This window comes from Microtus oregoni, unplaced genomic scaffold (assembly GCF_018167655.1).
Source record: "Microtus oregoni isolate MIOR12 unplaced genomic scaffold, Mior012 000029F_ref0000214, whole genome shotgun sequence".
Classification (NCBI taxonomy): Eukaryota; Metazoa; Chordata; class Mammalia; order Rodentia; family Cricetidae; genus Microtus; species Microtus oregoni.
The window spans coordinates 27292238-27313922 of record NW_024543088.1 but is presented as its reverse complement, the minus strand read 5'-3'; the positions used below and the strand labels follow the sequence as shown (position 1 = coordinate 27313922).

At 42.3% G+C, this 21685-nt stretch overlaps 1 protein-coding gene across 2 annotated transcripts in view; it reads right to left on the bottom strand.

The window, feature by feature from the left end:
- Window positions 1–21685, bottom strand: part of LOC121464860 (LIM domain containing preferred translocation partner in lipoma) — a 601897-nt gene that overhangs the window by 84738 nt on the left and 495474 nt on the right. For both annotated transcript variants that reach the window (XM_041677943.1, XM_041677944.1), the window contains exon 9: window positions 13760–13929. In XM_041677943.1, coding sequence (XP_041533877.1) covers window positions 13760–13929 — 170 coding nt within the window. The remainder of the gene's footprint in view (window positions 1–13759; window positions 13930–21685) is intronic.

Below are 21685 nucleotides of genomic sequence, written 5' to 3'. Positions count from 1 at the left end.
TGAAGCTTTCATATTTACGTTTCAGCGGTGACTCTGCTCTTAAACTCTTGACGCCAGGTTTCCCTGCTCCCTTCAATCTCACCGAGAGTCTCAAGTCCAAGTGCACCAAAGGGCAAGCAAACACAGATAAGCTGAACCCTGGGAGGAGATTCTGGCGTGAAGCAGGTCGCCTTCCAACCTCCCTAACGCTCAGGGCAATGACAGGATCCCAGGCTATGATAAACAGGGCAAGAAAAAACAAAACAAAACAAACACACAAAAAAACCCCCACAAAACCGACAGAGGTGAGTCACATGTGACCTCGTTCCCTTTATAGACTCCCCAAGGGTTCATACCATCAAAGAATATGCTGAGATGCCAGAATTTTTATACCAGTTGTAGCAAGGTTCAGCCTTATGCAACTGGTGGGGAAAAAGATATCGTATGTTTAAGAAAAGTCACACCTGGTTGGAGAACTTCCAAACAAGGTTTTTTTTTTTTAATTTTATCTATTTTTTCATATAATATATTTTGAGCTACTCTGTCCCCTCCTCTTAATTCCTCCTAGATCCTTCCTCTCTCCCTACCCACCCAATTTCATGGTCACATTCTCTCTCTCTCAAAAACAAAAGAAAACAAAACAAAAACCCAGAAAAAAAACAACAAAAACCTGAAAATCTTGTCCAAAAAAGTGGTATCAAAGCAGTGGGGAGAAGGAAGGGAGAAGATCTTGGGAGCCCCCTCTTATTCAGTGGAGGAATAAAGTGGATCTCAGACCTTCATGCGCATACCAACTGCAGGCCATCCCCAGCCCTTAGCTTTATAGAAGGTGCTAGGTTCCTGTTCTGTCCAGGAACTTGTGATCTAGAAGTATGTGTTTAATGAGGATTGCCAGTGACTGAAAGCAGGAGAAACTTACTGAGGACATCAAGCTTTTGGAACCTCTGGGCCTGCCACCCCTCTGATTTCCTGAGCTCTGAGACCAGCAGTGTCCGTGGTGCTCCAGGGAGCTGCAGACTCCACTTAAGAAAAATCCCTTCTGAAGCCTTTGTGTACATGCCTTGGGTACTCCAAAAGCATTTACTGATTCTAGCTTAGCCCCCTCCTCTCTTGAATGCTCACTTAACCATGTGACCATATGAGGGAAGAAGAAACTTTCATTCTGTCTGTTCAGAAATCAAAGCTAAAGAAACCGAGCAGATACTGAATGTGAGCTGGTTTGGGCTGGTGGTGATTTGAATTCCAAATTTTCTCTCTAAAATCACTTGCTATTGTACCCCTCCCTCCCCCTCAGTGAAAGACCATATCGCTGAGGATCCTGGAACTTATTTTCAGGTTTAATTTCAAGATAGAATTTTATACCATGGTCCCTCCTACCTCAAAGCCCACCCTTTTCTTTTTCTTCTTATAGGAAATTTAAAGCTATGGACAGTTTTGTTTTTTTCCAGAGGTGCGGAGCAGTTCAGCAGACTTCAGAAGCACAGACTGTATGCTTTAGATGGCTAACTGCTCTTCTTTTATCCGTTAAGAGCCATAAGATAAAAACAAAGAAAACAAGGACTACATGGGCTCCTTTCCTATTCTCTTTCCATCCTTTATCTTTAAAGTAGGAAGTTTACTGAACCACAGCCAACAATTCACTCAGCCTAATGAAGTGTATAAGTAATGGGATTAAATAATCTTAAACCATTATTGCAGTGGCCCGATGCTGACATTCATCCAAACTCTGCCAAACACTGGGTGGTGAGTTCATGCTTCATTTAAGAGTAAACAAACTGGGGCAGCAGGAAGGTTCTAGCAAAACCTTTCAGAGGCACTGAACCTGGAAATACGAGACCCTTCATTCTGGTCGGAGTTAAAGCAATGCTGTCCTGCATCAAGGTGGTGCTATCCAAGTCGGCCGAGTCCAGCTTTCCCAGGGATCTCTCTGCAGCCACAATCACACCCGTTCAGTTCTTTCAAGTCTCTTCCAAAGAAAACCATTCTCTAAAGGTACCACCAAGGTTCACGGTCTCTATTTTTGCTTCTGCCATGAACAAACCCAGTGAACCTGAGCAAATTGGGAAACTTTCTCTAGCTTTTTAGCTTTTTGGGTCCTAAAACGACATTACTGAATTAAGGTTCCTTCCAGCTCTTGAACATTCTAATTCTATAACACAAGTTAGATGTTTTGGGACAGGAGTTAGCAGGAAAACGTAATATTCGACTAAGACTTACTGCTGCTCTGGGCAACCAACTAAGAGGTCTGTACTTCAGCTTCCTTGACAGTAAAGTGCTGCCTCAGAGGCTGTGGGGGTGTGAGAATGTGAGCCAAGATCGGCTGGGGGACAGAACGATGTGTCATTAGCAAAGGACAGTGTAATAGCCACAGAGTGGGCACGCTGCCAATGGTGAAAAACGGGCGACTCTCAGGGCGGCATACAAATGACAGGCCTGCTCCAAAGCACCTTCAGTTCCTTCCCACAGATCTACAGCAAGTCTCACCTACAGGACTGCTCGGGTTTTCCTTACGGCTTCTGTGAAAGGCCTATTTCTCATGTTGTGTTCTTTAAGTCTAAACCTCGAAACTAGTTTCTTGTCAGCCTTCTAAGCTTTGCCCTACGACTTGAGGTTTAATCATGTCTTATAGTGTAACCATGTCTGTAAATATTTATGTGCCATATTTGAAATTATGAAACACAACATGTAAACAATATTATGTATTGTTGGAGATGTGTATGAGAAACCCACAGATATGACAAAAGGAAACTTAAAACAGCAGCTACTTTTATCAGGTAGTTTCGGGAATTTGATCAGAAGGAAGAATCCAGGGCAATTCAAAAATTTTTATTTCTTAAATTTGGTAACAGGTATGTGGACCTTTATATTACTCATTGGTGTGGGAGGCCCTTCTGTCAGAAGAACCTGGACAAATTGGGAAACTTTCTCTAGCTTTTTAGCTTTTTGGGTCCTAAAACGACATTACCGAATTAAGGTTCCTTCCGGCCCTTGAACATTTGCTGTTCTTGCAGAGAACTTGGGGTTGATTTCCAGCACCCCACAACAGGAGGCATACAACCACCTGTAAGTCCAGTTTCAGGACACCTGATGCCCTCTCCTGGAATCCATCAGCACTGCATATCCCCCCCCCTCCCCCCCCGCCCCGCCACGGGTAAATCTTAAACAAAAAATTTGTAACAAAATTTTATGAAGTATCATTTCAGTGAAAACTATCTATTGATATAGCTACAGTCATATTCTCTTTCCCTCTAATTTGCTATATGAGTTTGACAAAATATTTTAAAGGCCCCAACACGGCACTCATCAAATAAGTCAGAATATTTTATTATGTGGCATTTAATTTACCATTCAAATTATGTAGCATTCAACTCAAAAACTTCTTTCAGGATTTCTATATATGTGCAGTTATATTAGCATAGCGCTTTCTCCTTGGGGCAAGCAAAGTTAGCTTCTGCTATCAGCATCACAGCAGTCTTAGGCGCCTTCATAAAGGGATTGGAGAAGTTCTTTTCTGGGGAGGCTCTAAGGGTGGAAACACTGCAGGCATCATTTGTTCTTTGAAGATATGAAAAATCCTGTTAGTGACATTTCCTTGCTTTTTCTCAGGTAGCAGTTCTGACTTTCATCCACACTAGTGGGGTTATTTGAGTTCTTCTTGCATATTTTAGATTTTCAGTAAAAGTATATCGTCTATGAAGAGTGTAATTTCTGGAGGGGCTGGGTCTCCTGTATCCGAGGCTAACCTTGAACTCCCAATCTCCCTGTCTTTCACCACCCTAACAGCTGGGATTACAGGTGTGTGCTGGCACATCTGGTTTATATGGTGCTGGGATTGAACTATGGTAGACCAGGACTCTACCGACGGATATAAACCTTCAGCCAATTTCTATGATTAAAAAAGATGACGAGGGTTTAAGAATTTTTCTTAATTGGTCCTGGGTTCAGTGGCGAGGGAGGAAGGTGATTTTTTTTCTTTTCTTTTTCTTTTTTTTTTTTGGTTTTTTTTCGAGACAGGGTTTCTCCGTGGTTTTGGAGGCTCTTGTAGACCAGGCTGGCCTCGAACTCTCAGATATCCACCTGCCTCTGTCTCCCGAGTGCCGGGATTAAAAGCATGTGCCACCACCGACCAGCAAGAAAGGTGATTTCTATATTTAAATTGAAAAATTTTTTTTCTGTCTTGATTTATTTCTACCACACTCAATTAATTCTCCACCCCACCCCTGCTTCTTCGTCCCCCCCCCCCCCCCAGGATCTCTTCTAGCCTCGGTTGGTCTTGACACCACTGTTAGAGAGTACGCTTCAAGCTATCATACCTGACCTACTTTGTTTTCCTTTTCGAAAACAATCATCTGCAAATTCTAAAATACTAGCATTGTTTTTTTCAATAGCCAAAACGTTTTTGTGAACACGCCCTTTCTTTAGGCAGCTTCTCTTATCACTGTTAGTTATTTTTTTGTAGTCTCTCCTTACAGCTGGTAACGTTGTGACTTAGGCTCCAATCCATGTCCCTCTGCCCCTGACATGCATTTTCACCTTCCTCCCAACTTCAAAGGAGTCAGCCCCACAGGTATGCACATTTGTTTATCTTTTCATTCCTTGTTTACTGGCTGTTATCTTTGCTAGCCAGTTACTGGATTCATCAATGATTTCCTTTTAGATTTTTCTGTTAGCTTTTTCTCCTTTGGATAGGGCCTCCATCTATAATCAAGACTGATGATGAACTTGCAATATGCCTGCTACATCTACCAGAATATAGGACTAAAGTGTGTAACCTGTGGCTTTCTTTCAGATTTTGACACAATAAATATTTTTCTAAATAATTCTCTGGATATCTGGGAAGATTAATTTCATTATTATATAGATTTAAGTAGTCTTATTAATGCTGTTATCCAACTCATATAATTGATTGGTCAAACGAAAGACAGGTGTTTTCTAAACCCAGGTGTCAGCATTTCACCTTGTCTTTCATCAACATTGTGTGCTCTACATTTCAGCACAGTGATGTCTACAGGATGGCCAGGGGCTGGTCCTCACTGGGGTATGAGATGCTCACCAACAACATCATGTCCTTTGGTCAATTTGATAGTTTTGTCCAGAATTGTACTTTGCTATTTGCATTATGGGATACTGATATTTGACTCTGAAAAATATTCTTTTGAAAACACTATAACTTAATTATACTAATTTATTAGTGTCTCTTTACCTATTTCTTTATTCTTTTATCCCTCCCGCCCCCATTTACACTTTGAGATAGAAGCCAGGACCTTGCACATGCCAATGCTAAGCAAGTAGACAACAGCTGAGCACACTCCCAAATCTCCTCCCCCTCCCCTTCTTTCTTTTTCTGAGACTGGGTTTCTCCGTGTAGCCCTGGCTGTCCTGGAACTATTCCTGTAGGTCAAGCTGGCCTCAAACTCAACAACCAGCAAGCAGTTTTCCTGGCTCCGTGCTTTCCACACATCCATTTGATCTTGACCTCCCTTGTGTTGTTTCTATTCATGTGTTTACCTAATGGACCATTTCTCTGAGTCACTGTCAGAAAGGGAATAGATTCTTCTAGAATGCCCATGGAACATTTAAGAGATGATTTCTGTAAAAGGCAAAGTATGATACACTGTTATACAAGGCAAGCAGCTAATTAGATGTAAGATGGGAGCATCTGGCACAGGTGCGGCCGCATCCATAGTTATGTCCAAGCAAGCAGACATCGAGGCAGAAGACAGACAGACATTCAGCAGAGTGCAGACATTATATAGAAGGATGTGATATTTTTCTTTTGCTAATTTTCTCTAATAAGCATATTAAAAGGGTGTTCTTAAAAAAGAATTGCTACCATTCAAAAGATAATTCTGGTCTCCACATTTCTTATAATACCTAAAACATAAGATGAAGTCTATATCTCTAAAATCCAGCTTGAATCAAATCCTAAAAAACAAAAACAAACAAACAAACAAAAAACCCAACTGAAACACCATCTGGAAAGGTCAACAGAGCAAAGGCAGCCAGGAAGAAGGGATCTCAGCAACAACAACTGAGATTTCCAGTGACATATGTCAGACAGAAAGATTGGGACATAAGAACCAAATGTCAAGTTCTACCTCCGACCATTGTGAGTTCTGGAACTGAGAGAGAGCAGGGTTTTTCTGACCCCCAGTCTATTTTCTTTTTCTTTCTCTTCCTATTTCTCCCTCACCCCCTTTTTTTGAGAAAGAAAAATCCTTGCCTTTCCCTTTTCTAAATACATTTTTAGTTATTTAAAACAATTTTTAAATTTAATTATATTTTGATCATATTCTTCCTCTCCCCCAAGTCCTTCTAATCCTCTCCCCCTCTGCACCCTACCAATTCTTTGTTTGTTTCTTTTGCTTTGCTTTGTTTTTTGAGACAAGGTTTTTCTGTGTAGCTTTGGAGCCTATCCTGGAACTTGCTCTGTAAATCAGCTGCTGGCCTTGAACTCAGAGTTCCCCTTGCCTCAGCCTCTTGAGTGCTGGGATTAAGGGTGTGCACCACCACCGCCCAGGTGTGCCCTACCAATTTTAAGTCCTTTCTCAAAACAAACAAACAAAAACCCAATACAATAACAATCCCACCCAAAACAGGAGTATAAAAAAATACCCCCCCCAAAACAGAACAAACTATGCACAAATAAAAGCACCCACATACAAAATTGGAGTTCATCACATGTTGGTCAACTACTCCAGAACATGAGACCCGCCCTGGAGTGGTCAATATACCTCCAAGTCACTCTATTGAAGAAAACTGATTTTTCTCTCTTTCATAAATGACAGTTTAGTTGATAACCTTTACCCTAGTGACTAGGTTTTCATTCATTCATTCATTCATGCATTAATTAAAAAAATAAATAAATAAAAGATAAACTCAAAACTATCACAATGGAGTTATACGAGACATACCAACGGAAGAAGAGCCCAAAATAAGATATAAAAACCACAGACCCACTTGTTCGCACACTCAGGAACACCACACAAACATTAAACATGATGCTAGTGCAGAGGACTGGGTACAGACTCACGCAGGCCCTGTGTAAGCTGCTTCAGTCTCTATGAATTCATAGGCGTTCTGAGCCTCAGTTTCTCGCTACTGGAAACGGCAGTGACAGGAACTAGAGCTATCTGCAAGGCTCCGTTGAGGATAATAGGAAAAAATATTAAAAAGCAAAACTATACTGTCGGGCAGATGCTATTTGTCACTCTGACTAAATTTAACTCTAAACATAAAATCATTTTTTTTTTAATATTGAGATTCCAGGCATCATGAGCAGAGAGATTTGTGAACATTCAAGGAAAGACCAGGGACCGCAGCTTTTTACCTGTGATCTGTAACGCTGAACGACACAACTCAGGCCGGTGGTCATCAATTCAAATCTTGAGCACAGAAGGTCTCATGACTTTAAGGTAGGTAGCCAGGGGCTGGCAGCATTCCTGGGTTTTCAGGAAGGGGAATGCTACTTTTAAGAATGGTAACATGGACCTTGGGAAAAACCAGCTCAGAAGAACACTTTCTGGTCTTTACTTCGTCTTTTCCTTTGCTCACATCAAAGCCTCATTTGTAGCAGGGCCTAACAATCTTCCCTTGCCTATGGTAGTTCCAAAAGGCATGCCGTACCATAACAGACGCTCAGGAATGGGGGATATAACACCTCGGGTGCCTGTGGTCAAATCTCCTATGACAGTGTTTTAAAGATGTTTCTCCTTCTTGAACCGCTTTTCTTATTACCGGGAGAGTGCTAGCGGGGTGACAGTAAGACACCATGAATGACTCTGTCTAAGTGTGTGGGTGGCGTGCGCAGTCAGAGATGAAGGGAGGCAGAAGGAGATGCTTCCCTGTGAGGAGAGCAGAGGTGGGCGGTCAGGGAAGAGGGATGTTGGCGTGGATTTTTCAGATTCCGTCCCAACTCTTTGGTTCCTTTTCCAACGCCCACACGAGGCCCTGGTTCTAACTGCTTTTAAAACATTCCATTAGGAGGAACTTGAGTACATAAAGGACAGCTCTCCTGCAGAGGCACAAAAACTACCTCTTAATGGAGTTGAAAATTTACACTGCTTTAACTTGGCCATTTAGCGACATAAGAGAGAAAAAGGCTTCTAATGTGTAGGTCATTACCGTGCCAGGTCTGGTACCTTCAACTTTGTCTCCAAGGAGACTGGCTTGCCACTTCCAGAGGTCTTGCTAGCCATTAGGATTTCAATTCTAATAAAAACGCCTGTCCCACCTTTCCAGCCACTCTGTTCCAAAGCCCTGAATCACTGTTTCATAAGTGGACTTTGGCTGAGATTTTCTGATGTTTGTGTCGCTGGGCCCAGACTGAGTGCTAAGAAGAAGGCAAGTGTTCCCTTGTTATACTCCGGCTTGGGAGTCTGCTCGCTCGTCTCAGTAAGAGCAGAATGTCAAAGAAACAGGAGGCCTTGTTGATGCCCTTCATACCTGAAGACACAAATGGTTGTAAGCAAAGCACTGGTCGCCTCATGTGCCCTTGTGTTCCTTCTATGAGGCCAACTTCCAACATTTCTATATCAACAACAGCTAAGACATGCCCCATTGTGTGCTACAGCTTCTTGACCGTATCACAATGACATGGTCACTTATCAGACCCATCCATTATGCAGCCAATAGTTTCGTGACACAAAAAAGTAACCCACTTGCTCATTCCTTATTGATGACATTAAGGAATTAGTATCTAACTTTATAAAAAAAAAAGAGCACTCTGGTCTTAGGAAGGTAAATGAGGTACTCATTGCTATAATCAGAGAGTTAGGGCCAAGATAGATAGATTCTATTTAAATCATTAGTGCTCTTCATTTTAATCTATTTATTATTCAAAACTATACGACTAATCAAAACCTGATCATTTACAAGATTTATTGACTTAACTACCAACAATACAAGCATCAGTTAAAATAATTAGGATGTAGTGTTCTTATCACATTGACTCCAGTGAATAAATCTATCTAACAGGAAATAGCATATACTTTAATAAATGAACTCATTGTAATTGTCTTGTCAACCAGAAACAGCTTTCTAAAGAAATACGTGCTAGGCATGGTGGCGTGTCCCAGCACCAACAAAGCTGAGGCAGGACAGCTCTAGGACCTAGGCCGTAAGTTTTAGGTCAAATCCGAGAACTGTAGGAAGGTAAAGCCAACACACTCAGTATTACGTCTTATTATTACATGAGTTGGAAATCGAAATGAAAAAAAATGCTAAGTCATTCGAATGACATAAATATTTTACTCAATGTTCTTTAAGCATATTGCAATGACAGAAGACTGGGAAATATATCTGGCTTTAGAATGTAGTTCATAAACATAAGGTAAACCTAAAGAGGTTAGAGGCTAACAGTGAAGAGCGCTGCCAAGGCGCACTGCACACATATTCAGACTGGGTTAATAAACAGAAAACAAGGGAAGCACACACGGAGAGCACAACATTACCCCAGCGAAGCAAATCCAACTGACCACAGATGCTGGTGCACAGTCAAGAGATCTTAAGGATATGTCCGAGTATACAAATATTAAATATAAATGTAATTATAGGCTTATCAATAACTGATTATGAAGCAATTGAATGTTTGTTTTACAAGCCTTACTCCTGGATCAAGAGTCAGACATGAGTGATTGGTCCTTACAAAGAAATAATTAACTAAGCCACTGCCTTTGATGTTCTTATTCCATCAATTAAGTAAAAACAACAATAAAGCAAAGAGAATAGAAACTCCCTTCTCAAGGATGCCCAGGGACTTAATTTTCTTGACTATCTTGACAATTTCTTTGGGACACCCATGTCCAGCAGCGAGACAAGAGGCTCCCTGCATAAATCACACAGACAGTATCTCTTATTCTAGAATTTTAGCTCCTGGAGAGAGACAAGGAGCCCTAGTGATGACTGTTTGACCAAGTCTACCTTCAAAACAAGTTTGTCCTAATTAACACTGACTTCCTTTTTCTCTATTCTCTCTGTAGGTTCAGCATGCAGCTTATTAGAACTGTGAAAGTTTTGCAGAATTTGAACTGCTAATACTTTTGAGGGCACAAGGCCTGTGTTGAACTCTGAAATCAATTTTGGACAGGAGGTCTTTGAGTAGAGTGGAATTGAATTCTGATAAGACTTAAATTATCTTTCCAAGTAGCTATGGAAAGATGTCATTAAAGAAGGGCCCCGACTACAGGTTCTTACGATGGGGAGAAATCACGGAGGAGATAGTAAAGTTCATTATTTGAATTCACACAGCTCTTCCAAGTGTATGATTGAATATCTCCCAGATAGTCTTCCTGGCTATAAGTGCAGTGCACGATACGCGACCAGAGCAGAGAGTTCTAGCATCCTAAATAATCTCAGACAGCTTATCCTTGCAACAGTCTGCATTCTGAGCCGATGCACTAGAAAACGATTAAAAATACAAAATTGAAGCCTTGTTACTCACCCAGGAAAGTAAACATTAAGGAAAAGAAAAAAGGAAAATAGGTAGATCTAAGAAGCAAAACAGCTTCCTAGAGCAGACGGAATCTGAGTTTCGCTGCACACGTCAGGAATGGTAAATAGGTCACCGAATCTAATTATAATTAAGTTCAAATGTAATGTTTATTCAATAGCTTTTCCTGAGCAGACCAAGGGTGGTTACAAAGATTCCATCTTCAGGAGTCTTATGGGAAACCAGTGCCACCAATTCTACTATATGGATAAGACAACCAAGGCTTAGAAAGATCAAGTAAGTTGTCCAAGACGGAAAGCTTTGACTGAATCCAGTTCAAACTCATGTTCTCTGCATACTCTTACATTGTTTCTTAGTACTGTATGTGAGACACTTGCTTAAAAAGCATAAAAATGAGCAGCTGAAGAAGTCTTCCACAAAAGCATTGTTACAATAGCAACAGTCAGAAACACAGTCAAAAAAAGGACCAAACAGGAGCTATAAAAAAGTAACTGCCAGAGAAACCCTGTCTCGGAAAAAAAAAAAAAAAAAAAAAAAGTAACTGCTCCATGTCAGAAGCATGCTAGGGCTTGCTTCTGCTGCCGCCAAATTTACAGCAATGAAAAGGATTTCACAACGGAGTCCTGAGCTATTAGAAAGTGCTGCCCACTTAAAAGAGGTCAGACTTACAAGACGCCTTCCTCTTTTCAACAAAGATTCCAAAGGGTGGTACTTGAGCTGAATGACCTAAGAGGTGATATTTTGCAGCCTAGACGTATCTTATGTAGACGATGCGGCTTCCAGAACAACATGGCATTTATGGTCTGAATAACTAAATACAATCAGTACTGCCCAAATCACAGGACCAGAAGGACATGTGGCTAATACAGCCCTGGCTGTGTCCAGTGGTAAGCAGAAGTCACCTCTCTCCTGCATCTCTATTCTCCCTTCTAGAGAAGCTAGCAAGTGACCTTAAAATGGTTTATTTTCTCTTTTTCTCCCACATCTTTAGCTGATGACAATATAATGACGCTACATGTGTTTACATTGCTCCTGGAAGGAAAACAAAATAAAATCAAACCTAAGAGATGCAATGTAATATTATATGAATATATATAAAATCTCAGTCATGGAAAACTGAGCTCTGCGCTGCACACCCCTGCGTTTCAATAAGTTCAATGGTCCAGAATATTGTTAGCAACTGGGCTGGTTAGTTTTGTGTCAACTTGACACAGGCTAAGGTCACTGAAAAGGAGGCAATCTCAATTAAGAAAATGCCTCTTAAGACTGGGCTGTAGGCAAACCTGTAGGGCATTGTCTTATATTTAGTGATTGGTGGGGGAGGGCCCAGCCTATTGTAGGTGGGGCCATCCTGGGCTGGTGGTCCTGGGTTCTGTAAGAAAGCAGGCTGAGTGAGCCATGGGGAGCAAGCCAGTAAGCACCATGGCCTCTGCATCAGTTCCTGCCTCCATGTTCCTGCCCTGACTTTCTTTAGTGAGGGACTGTTACCTGGGGATATAAGCTGAAATAAACCCTTTACTCCTCACGTTTCTTTTTTTTTTTTTTTTTTTTTTGGTTTTTCGAGACAGGGTTTCTCTGTGATTTTGGAGCCTGACCTGGAACTAGCTCTTGTAGACCAGGCTGGTCTCGAACTCACAGAGATCCGCCTGCCTCTGCCTCCCAAGGGCTGGGATTAAAGGCATGTGCCACCACCGCCCAGCGCCTCAAGTTTCTTTTAGTCATGGTGTTTTGTCACAGCAAGACACCCTCATTAAGACACCAACTGAGGCCAGGCACTTGGTGTCTTAATGAGTTCGAGGCCTTAAAACCAGGACAGGAACCAAAAGCTACAGAGAAACCCTGTCTCAAAAAAAATCAAAAAAAAAAAAAAAAAAGACACCAACTGAGGCAGAAATGCCAATAACTCCGAACTCTGGAGACCTGCAGATTTCTGGGTCCAGTACCTTATTCTCAAGTTTTCTTTTCTTTTTCTTTTTTTTTTATTTTTTAAATTTATTTATTTATTAAGGATTTCTGCCTCGTCACCACAACCGCTTCCCATTTCCCTCCCCCTCCCCCGATCAAGACCCCCTCCCTCATCTGCTCGAAGAGCAATCAGGGTTCCCTGACCTGTGGGAAGCCCAAGGACTGCCCACCTCTATCCAGGTCTCGTAAGGGGTGCACCCACACACTAAGACAATGGGGATGTTCTATTGGGATCTCACCAAGGCCAGCTGGCCTAGGCCTGAAAAAGCATGGGATAAATCCGGACTAGCTGAACATAGCGGACAATGAGGAATACTGAGAATTCAAGAACAATTGCAGTGGGTTTTTGATCCTACTGCATGTACTGGCTTTGTGGGAGCCTAGGCAGTTTGAATGCTCATCTTTTCTTTTTCTTATTTATTTTTATGTATTTTTATTTTTTGGCTTTTCAAGACAGGGTTTCTCTGTGTAACAGCCCTGGCTGCCCTGGAACTAGCTCTTGTAGAACAGGCTGGCCTTGAACTCACAAAGATCCACCTGTCTCGGCTTCCTGAGTGCTGGGATTAGAGGCGTGTGCCACCACCGCCCAGCTCCTCAAGGTTTTTTAATGTTGGAAGGGCTTGGCAGTGGGGACAACCAAGGCTGTTTTGTAGGTTTGCAAAAGGTACTACTTTTCCCACAACTATGTTCCACATATAAATCACAGCCAGAAAGACAGCAAAGGAATTTACTTTGGACAGAAAATCATTTTGTAATTCATCAAACCACGAGATCAGAGGGCAGCTTAGTAGATTAAAAAGCAATGTAAAATGCTGAGAAAATGTGACTTATGTTCAGTCACTAAGCATAGGTTTCTTCTTTTAAAACAGAACAGCCTTACTACCTCAAGGTACTCTATAACAAAGAGGTTCTCTACATCACAGACAATCTGGGGATTGGGGAACTAAAAATGATTCTGCAGAGATCATTAGTCCAGAAGTTTGGAAGACCACTGATGAATTCAGCCATCTACTAAGCCTTCTCCAAGGTACTGGGACTTCACATGCAGAATGAGACTGAGTAACAGGACCTAGAACTTTGCCAACGAGGAACCTTTTGTATACATCACAGAGAACATACCGTTTCTACATAGAGGCCAGGAAACCTTTCTGGCAAACCGCTAATTGAAAGGCAACTGTCTCCCAACACAATTTTCTGACCTCCTATGATGCTAACTACACACACCCACACATATAAACACAGTATGGCAATTTATGCATGTACACATCTTTTGAAGTTCAAAGCATTGATGGCGACATTTATGTGGAGTGACTGGTGTTTTGTCAAAGAAGGCAAAGCAGATGAAGACCCAGTGTGGAGACTTACAATGTAGCAGGGCTCACAGTAGGCTTTCTTCTCCACGGCATAGAAAGGCTGTCCTCGGAGCTTGTTGTTACAGACGATGCAGGTGAAGCAATCCACATGGAAGACTTGATCCATGGCGGTGCATCCTGTCCCTTCCCCAACCACGTTCTCCCCACAGCGAGCACAGCGGCCTGCAAGATAAAGGGTTGCTTGTTACAGAGGAACTCCTGGATCATCCCAAAGAGGCCAAGGTGAGGGAGGTAGCAGGCTCCTCCTGTAGCAGCTGGAGACACAGTACTAATGGTATTACTACACTGACCAGCAACCCCACCACGGTCTCCACTGCCATCACTGCACGAACTAGCTCATGAACGGCTAACATTTTCTTGAAGCTCTTGGGTCAACACATTTCCCATTCATGGCACTCTATGTGGATTTACTATTCTTACTCTAAAGACGGAGAAAGGTAAGTCCCAGAAGATATTTAACTAATTTCATGCCCAAGCAGCCCTGCCTGAGTAGTGTCTACTCCAACCCCATGGCTGCATTGCCTGTTCTGCGGATCTGGCATTATGGAATATAATGGAGTGACTTCACACTGAAGAAGGCTTTCAGCACCCCGTCACATCGGACTGACAGCCACTTCACACTTGAAACTGGGAGGGGTAAATGTTTCAATAAGAAGAGGTAAATAGATTTTTCTCGGGTTGTATTTGGTCCTGGAAATATTCCTTTGGATTCTGATGCAGGACTAGAGCAATCTTTAAAACAATTAAACAAACAAACTTGAAGCATCATCAGTCAAACACCGGGAAGAGTTCAAGTATTTAAAAATGACGGTCTGTATTCCAGTGGTGTTGTTGTGAAATTTCAGCATTGTGTTTTTGATATTTAACACAATTATGATAAACTTCTGTCCAAGAGTTCCTTTACACTTATATTTTAGCATCAGACACAGAATTAGAAATGCTCCTTCCAAGTCTTGTACCTTTTCCACTCATAGTAAGAAAGCTAATTTTTTTCACAGGGTGCAATTTTTGTGATTATTCTCAAAACAAACAAACAAACAAAAAAACCCCCGTTCTTCAAACTTTATTGGTTTACTAAAAAAACTGAGTATGCTTTGAAAATTGATGGTATACCTCTGAAGATTTCATGCCAACAAATGACATTTTATTGTAGAAAACAGACTGAGAAGTGGGGCAAATTGACCAAGCCATGTGAAGATTATTAAGAACCTGCTGAATTCCCTTGAGAAGTATAATTTTTATAATATAAACTAAGTATAAGTCAACGTACTTATTTTTCTATATTAACATCTCTTTCCATAAGTCGAAAGATCACTTAATAGGATACTGAGAAGCACATAGGATCTATGAAACGTACTTTGCCAAAATAAGGACGGGATCGTGTGATGGCCATGGTGGCTGACTCGGCAGCAGAAGTAGCTGTTTGGGTCTTGACCATGAATGCTCAAAGTGCGGTTCACGGAATCAAGAGCCCGAGTTCATAAGGTATCTGCAGAGCTGGACAGCTACCCTGGGCCTGGAACAACTTTAATCACTAGCTTACAGGAAAAGCCCTCTCTAGACAGGAATGTTTTGGTTTTCAATCAGTTTAGCAGACTCCAGAGGTCTGCTCTTTGTCCAGTATGACAGTCTGCTTTTGTGTGACATCAAGAAGTGGACCAGTCACCATTAGTGCTTCTTACAGTGATTGTGGCAGCTTCCTAGGTCCAACAATCCATGACTACATGTATGGCACGCTGCGGAAGAACGTCCTGTAGAAATATGCAAGGGAAGTCACATCCAAGCAAGCTGTCTGGGAGTTTCCCGAGGAAACAGGCAATTGAATTTGACCTTAAAGAATGTTGACAGGTAGAGGAGGAAGGGAGAAAAACACTGCAGTTTTTCCCCAAAGAAAGGATGGATGTCTGTGGCTTGCTGGATGCAAAAACATTGTAGTGCCTGGTGATGGCAAAAGGTTTTGTCTGCTCGCCACCAAAGCAGATGGCCTGAATTCCCAGAAACAATTCCCTCTTTATGTCTGGGCAATATTCTCCCAGAGTAGGCCAGGCTAATGTGCTGGACCCAGACATGACCAGTTCTGTCACCCCCTGTATTGTTCCTGTTCTTGGGATAAATTAGGGACACCAGCCTCAAGGGCAGCCAGTCTGGCACCTTACGATTCACAGGCACAGAAAAAAATCAGCAAAGAACAAAAGTTAAAAATAGCTCTACAAACCAGCAACAGAGAAAAGGTGCCCAAATGTTCCCCCTTTATATTAACAAAATTGTACAAACCGTTCCTTGGGGAGGGCATTCAGAATGCAAGGCGAGCGACTCAAGCAGAGGGTATCCTTTAGGTATCAGGACCTTAATGCCCATCTTTTAGATAAAATTATCGGTGCTTGAAATAGGCACGATCAGAGGGATGGTTGACAGGCTTCAAGCCATCAGGGATAAAGGAAACACAGTTGACTAGGCAACAGGAGGCAGGAGCTCAGAAACAGGGCCAGCACCCAGAACTTCTGAGCAATGCTTAACAAACCAACTGAACCAAGGGCCTCCACACACAACAAGAGATTTCATATATTATTACTGCCTGTGCTGGCTTTGGAGCCTGTGCCCTTTTCTCCAGTTTCCCATGTGGAGCAACTTCCTTAAGGCTGATGAAACCAACTTTGTAAATCTCTGTGAGTTCGAGCTGAGTTTCCTTAGCCTGGGAGACTACAAGGGCTTCCTTATCGCTTTGAACCTGTGGTTGTCTTACTGCTACAAATGGAAAGGCCTTATGGGAGTCTTAATAATTGAGCTAAACCCGAACAGCCAGACTACTTCAACTAAATAGTAGACAATATGTCAGTAGAGAGGGGCAGTCTAGGAAAACCAACAGGCTAAGCAAGTAAAGTTATCAGCGAATAGGATCATTTTCATGCTTGGAGGTTGTGCTCACTTTATAACTTGCAAAAAGAATATTTGATTTAAAAATACTTTCCTAATAATCACTGCAAGCAAAGGGCATTTTCAAGAAAGTGTATAAGAACTTTGGCCAGTACCTCACACTCTGCTGCATCTGCCTCCTCTTTCCAGCCCTTTCTGTCTCTTGTTAATCCCTTTGGTATCGGGCTGGCTAGTTTTATGTCAACTTGACTGACACAAGTCATAGTTTGAGAGGAAGGAACCTTGATTGTGAAAATTCCTTCATGCTATCATGCTGTGGTGGGACATGTTCTTAATGAGTGATTGATGGGGGAAAGCGGGTGATGCTACCCCTGGGCTGGTCATCCTGGATGAGTAAGCTATGGGGAAGAAGGCAGTAAGCAGTACCCCTCCATAGCTCCTGCCTCCAGGCTCCTGCCCTGCTGGAGTTCCGGTCCTGACTTCCTTCAATGATAAACTGTGATGTGGAAGTGTAAGCAAAACAAACCTTTCTTTCCCAGGCTGTATTTGATCATAATGTTTTTATCAAAGCAACAGTAACCCAAAGACAGCTAGCCTAGACAGTTTCATTTCTATTTTGCCTGTGTATGTGTGTGTGCGCGCGCGCGCGCACACACACACACGTAAAATCAAGGACCTACGAGTGAGATAAAACATGAAATATCTGTCTTTCTGAGACTTAATTAGCTTGATAAAATTATCTCCAGTTGTATCGATTTTCCTACAAATGACATTACTTTGTTGTTGTTCTTTTTTTAAGTGAAACATAGGCCATGGAAAAATGCTGCTTCCTGGGCTGATCCCCATTGCCTGATTTCCTTTTTCTTTTTAAAAACATTAATTAATTAATTTCTACATTTTAATTAAAATATAATTATCCTACTTCCTTTATCCTTTTCCTGCCTCCAGTCCCTCCCCAGTCCAGTCCACTCTCATAATGATATCCTCTTTTTCTCTATTATTGCTTCACACACACTACACACACACACTAGACACACACAAACACAGACACACGCGCCATCTTGTGTCCATTTTTGTTTGTGTGTGTGTGTATGTGTGTGATTGTATGATTTCAGAGCTGACCACTTTGTATTGTATAACCAATCAGGGGCCAAGCCTGGGTGAGGCTGTTGGTTCCGGTGCTCTCAGCAGTCATTAGTGGCCTGGAGTTCTTTGTGTTGTAGGTAGGGCCCTCTGAGAGTGACATTCTCTACTCTTCTGCATTAGCAATTCTACTTAGAGCCGTTGCTCAAGTCTTATTTGTTTCTTGCACGTAAGTGTTCAGTCTGCATGAATGTTTATGCACCAAGCGGTGTGCCTGGTGTCTGAGGAGGCCAGAAGAGGGTGAATCCCCTGGAACTGTTGGGAGTCACATGGGTTGCTGGAAATCCAACCTGGGTCCTTTGGATTAGCAGTCGCGGCTCTTAATCCTGGAGCCATCTTTCCATCCCCAACTTCATTCCTCCTCTGTTCAGACACCTAGGCTCATTACATCAATTCACTGCTGTGAACAGTGCTACCATAACCACCGATACGCACGTGACATGCTGCCATACAGTCCTTGAGGTAAAGTGTGAACAGCAATACAATAACCATGGATATGCAAGGTCACAAGGGCATCTCCCTCTAGAGTTTGGGAAGGCCCTTAGGAGGGTTTATGCAGCAAGATACTAAACAATGATGCACTAACAAGGTACCATCCTGGAAGCACACAGGGGTCTTGACAAGTCAACAACCTTGCCAGTGTCTTATGTTGGAAAACCCAATCTCTAGATCTATAAAGAAATCTTTGGGCTTTACAAATTATCTAGTCTCAGCTATTATGTCATAGCAGTATAAAATAGACTATTAACATTGTGTGGCTACTAAAAGATTTCTGCCTTCCAGTCCCTGCTCCAAGGGGAGATACAAATTTAAATCACAAAAAGGCAAAAAAGCATGTTTTAAGTACAATCTTTCGAAATTCTGGCTCATCTGGAATTGTAAATAAGACCATCTCCCCCTTCATCAAAGGAACTGGCACAGGAATAACCTTGTGAATGAGCTGAGAAGTAGGTAGCAGAGCTGACCTTTAAGGGATCCAACAGCGATCTATGAGTCAGCTAAAATGACCCTGACATACAAGGCCGGCACCAGAGGCAGGTGACAGTCTCAATTGGCACAATCTCTGTAGGAAGCCAATTAGTCTCCTTGTCTACTTCAAGACCCAATGTCTAGAATGTGCTCCTGAGAGGCTTCAGACAGGCCCCGAATGTGGAGGGTGTTGATTATCTCATTCAATCTTCTTATTAATAACACAGAACATAGAACAAATGCTAAGCAAGACACTGACTTGAGTAAGATCCCATAGCAATCAGTGGCAGAACCAGGACTGAGCCCCAGGCCCTCGAGCTCCTTCAGGCTCTGCACACTCTCTTACAAAAATGCTACATCCCGTTGTGGTGTCTTTGACCTATCAGGTGCGATTTCCTGAGCACGCGCAGTTTTCTCCTCTCACTGATAAAAACATTTCTTTGAGATACTGCCTGGGCTGCTGCTAAAGTCTACCAGGATGATTCCAGAACCAGTGATGCTCCTGGACCATCCTCGCCACCATGATCATTTCATTTTCTCAGAAGCAGGTTGGCACGCACGCTGCAGACTTATCTGCTGAGTACTGAAGCCTGGAGTCATGGTAGCAGGATGGGATGGAGATCTGAGTCAAGAGCACAAGGTTCCAGGCCCGGTTCGGCCACATCCGGAGTGTGAACTGTTTTACACAATATTGTTAAATAGTCACTTGACGGAAGGCTTCCCATTTTGTGTTTTCCGTTAAATGAACGTAAAGTACAAGAGTAATTGTAAATTTCAGGGTAGAAGAATTGGGTTTGGTCTAGATATACCATACATATGACCTTAAGCAAGCTACTTCACCTACTGGAGCCCTATATACTACAAGATTTTCAACCTTAGTCGGAGATATCTGCAGGTAGTATGGAGAAGAGGCTCTCTCTCCCCCTCCTTCTCTCTCTCCTCCTGTATAATATACACACACTCACTTATGTGTATTATAAAATATGAATTCCTCTAAGATATATTGTTGTAAATATGGAGATGGAACACATATACAAAAGAGTAAAGTGTACACATATATCTATGGTTTCTATTAGGGGACCACACTGTAAGGAAAGTTTATGCAAAAACCATTGCACGAAATGTAGGGATGATGAGAGTCGACAGATCTTGAAACACTAGCAATGTCATTTGTATTCTCAGTGGAGTGGGTCAGTGAATACCACGCAGAGCTGGCATAAGATGAGAGACCTCTGGGCATGGAGTCTCAGGACCTCAGGCCCTCGCACGCATGCATCTCTGTAAATTCCTCTTTGCTCAACTGCCATCTGTATCTGATTCCATCTCCGGCACTTGCTTAGCAACACGGAGCTCTCCAAGTGCTGAAGTGACGTCTGGGGAACAGTTATTAATATCCGTATGTATGCACACAGTATGTGAAAATATGCAGGATTCAAAGTGATTAGTGTATTACTTGGAGGTAATACTTCCCACCGGGACCGAGCTCCTGGAAAATGCTCCCCTCACCGCTCCTGCTTGCAGTCGCCCGCTATCACTCACCGGAACATTTGGGACAAAAATGGTGTCAATTTTAAGGAAACACACTTCTCAATTTCTTTGTTAACATCTGAATAAAACATGAGAAGGTTTCTACTTCCCCCTTCTCTTTCATTCAGAGACTAAGTCCCTTCACAGTCTTGCTTTGGATGTGAGAGAAAATAGCTGTCCTTCTTCGCCACCTTCAGATTGGCAGAATTGCTTGGTTGTAAATATAAAAGATTGAAAATATTCTAATGAACTCCGCTGGCACTCATATTTCCTGAGCTACAAACAAATGCTTTATAGAAGAAAACCGAAAGAAATCGCCAGAGCTGATCAACCTGCAAGAACATCAGAGACACCTGCAGGAGAAAGGCACAGATAGAAATTCTCTAGGAAGAACTTGGTTGGGCGCAAGGAATGCTTCATGGACCATGCGAGACCTTGGGAAAAGAAACATTTCCTAGGAGTCATACAGATCTGGCCTGATAACACCCCCTCTGTCCTGCTTTCTGTTGCTGTGGTAAACAGTGTGACCCAGAGCCATCTGGGGAGAGAAGGGCTTATTTCATGTTGTTGTTTACAGTGTATCATTAAAGGAAGCCAAGGCAGAAGCTTAAGACAGGAGCTTAAAGCTGGGAAACTTCCGGGCTTCAGGCTCATCCTCAGCCACTTTTCTGTAATAGCTTTTGTCATCCTGACACAAATCTAGACAAAGCTATCTGAGGAGAGCAAGTCCTGTTGAGGAACTACCTCTATCATATTTGCTGTGGGTATGTCCAGGAGGCATTTCCTAGAGTAACGAATGATAGCTGATGGCCCAGTGCACTCTGGGTGGTGCTATTCCCCCCTTCCCCACAGGTAGGCCTGGACTGTCTAACAAATGTAATTGAGGAAACCAATGGCAGAGCAAGCCAGTAAGTAGCATTCCTCCATGTTAGACTGTAACCTGTAAAGCAAGTAAGCACTGTTCCTTGCCCCCCAAGTTGGTTTGATTTTGGTCAGCAACAGAGAAACAATCTGGGAGTTTCCAGGTTTTCTTTCCTTTCTTAAGACAGGGTTTTACTATTTAACCCAGGCTGGACTGGAACTCATTATGTAGACAATGCTGGCCTTGAATTTGCAGGGATCTGCTGGCTTCTACTTCTACTTCAAAGGCAGGCATGACTATACCTGGTCATCCACCTTTCTTATACAGCCCAGGCCCACTTAACTAAATGACAGTACAATCAGCAATGCCCTCTAAATCCATCCCCGTCACTGAAAAAAAAATATATATATAGAAATCAAGAGCTTTTTTAAGGGCTTCTTCTTACTTCAGCTTTTCATTCCAAGACACATTTTGTAGGAAAAGCACACAAACTGAACTAAATCAAGACTATCCCAAGGTACAGAGAAAATCAGTCAGTGGCAA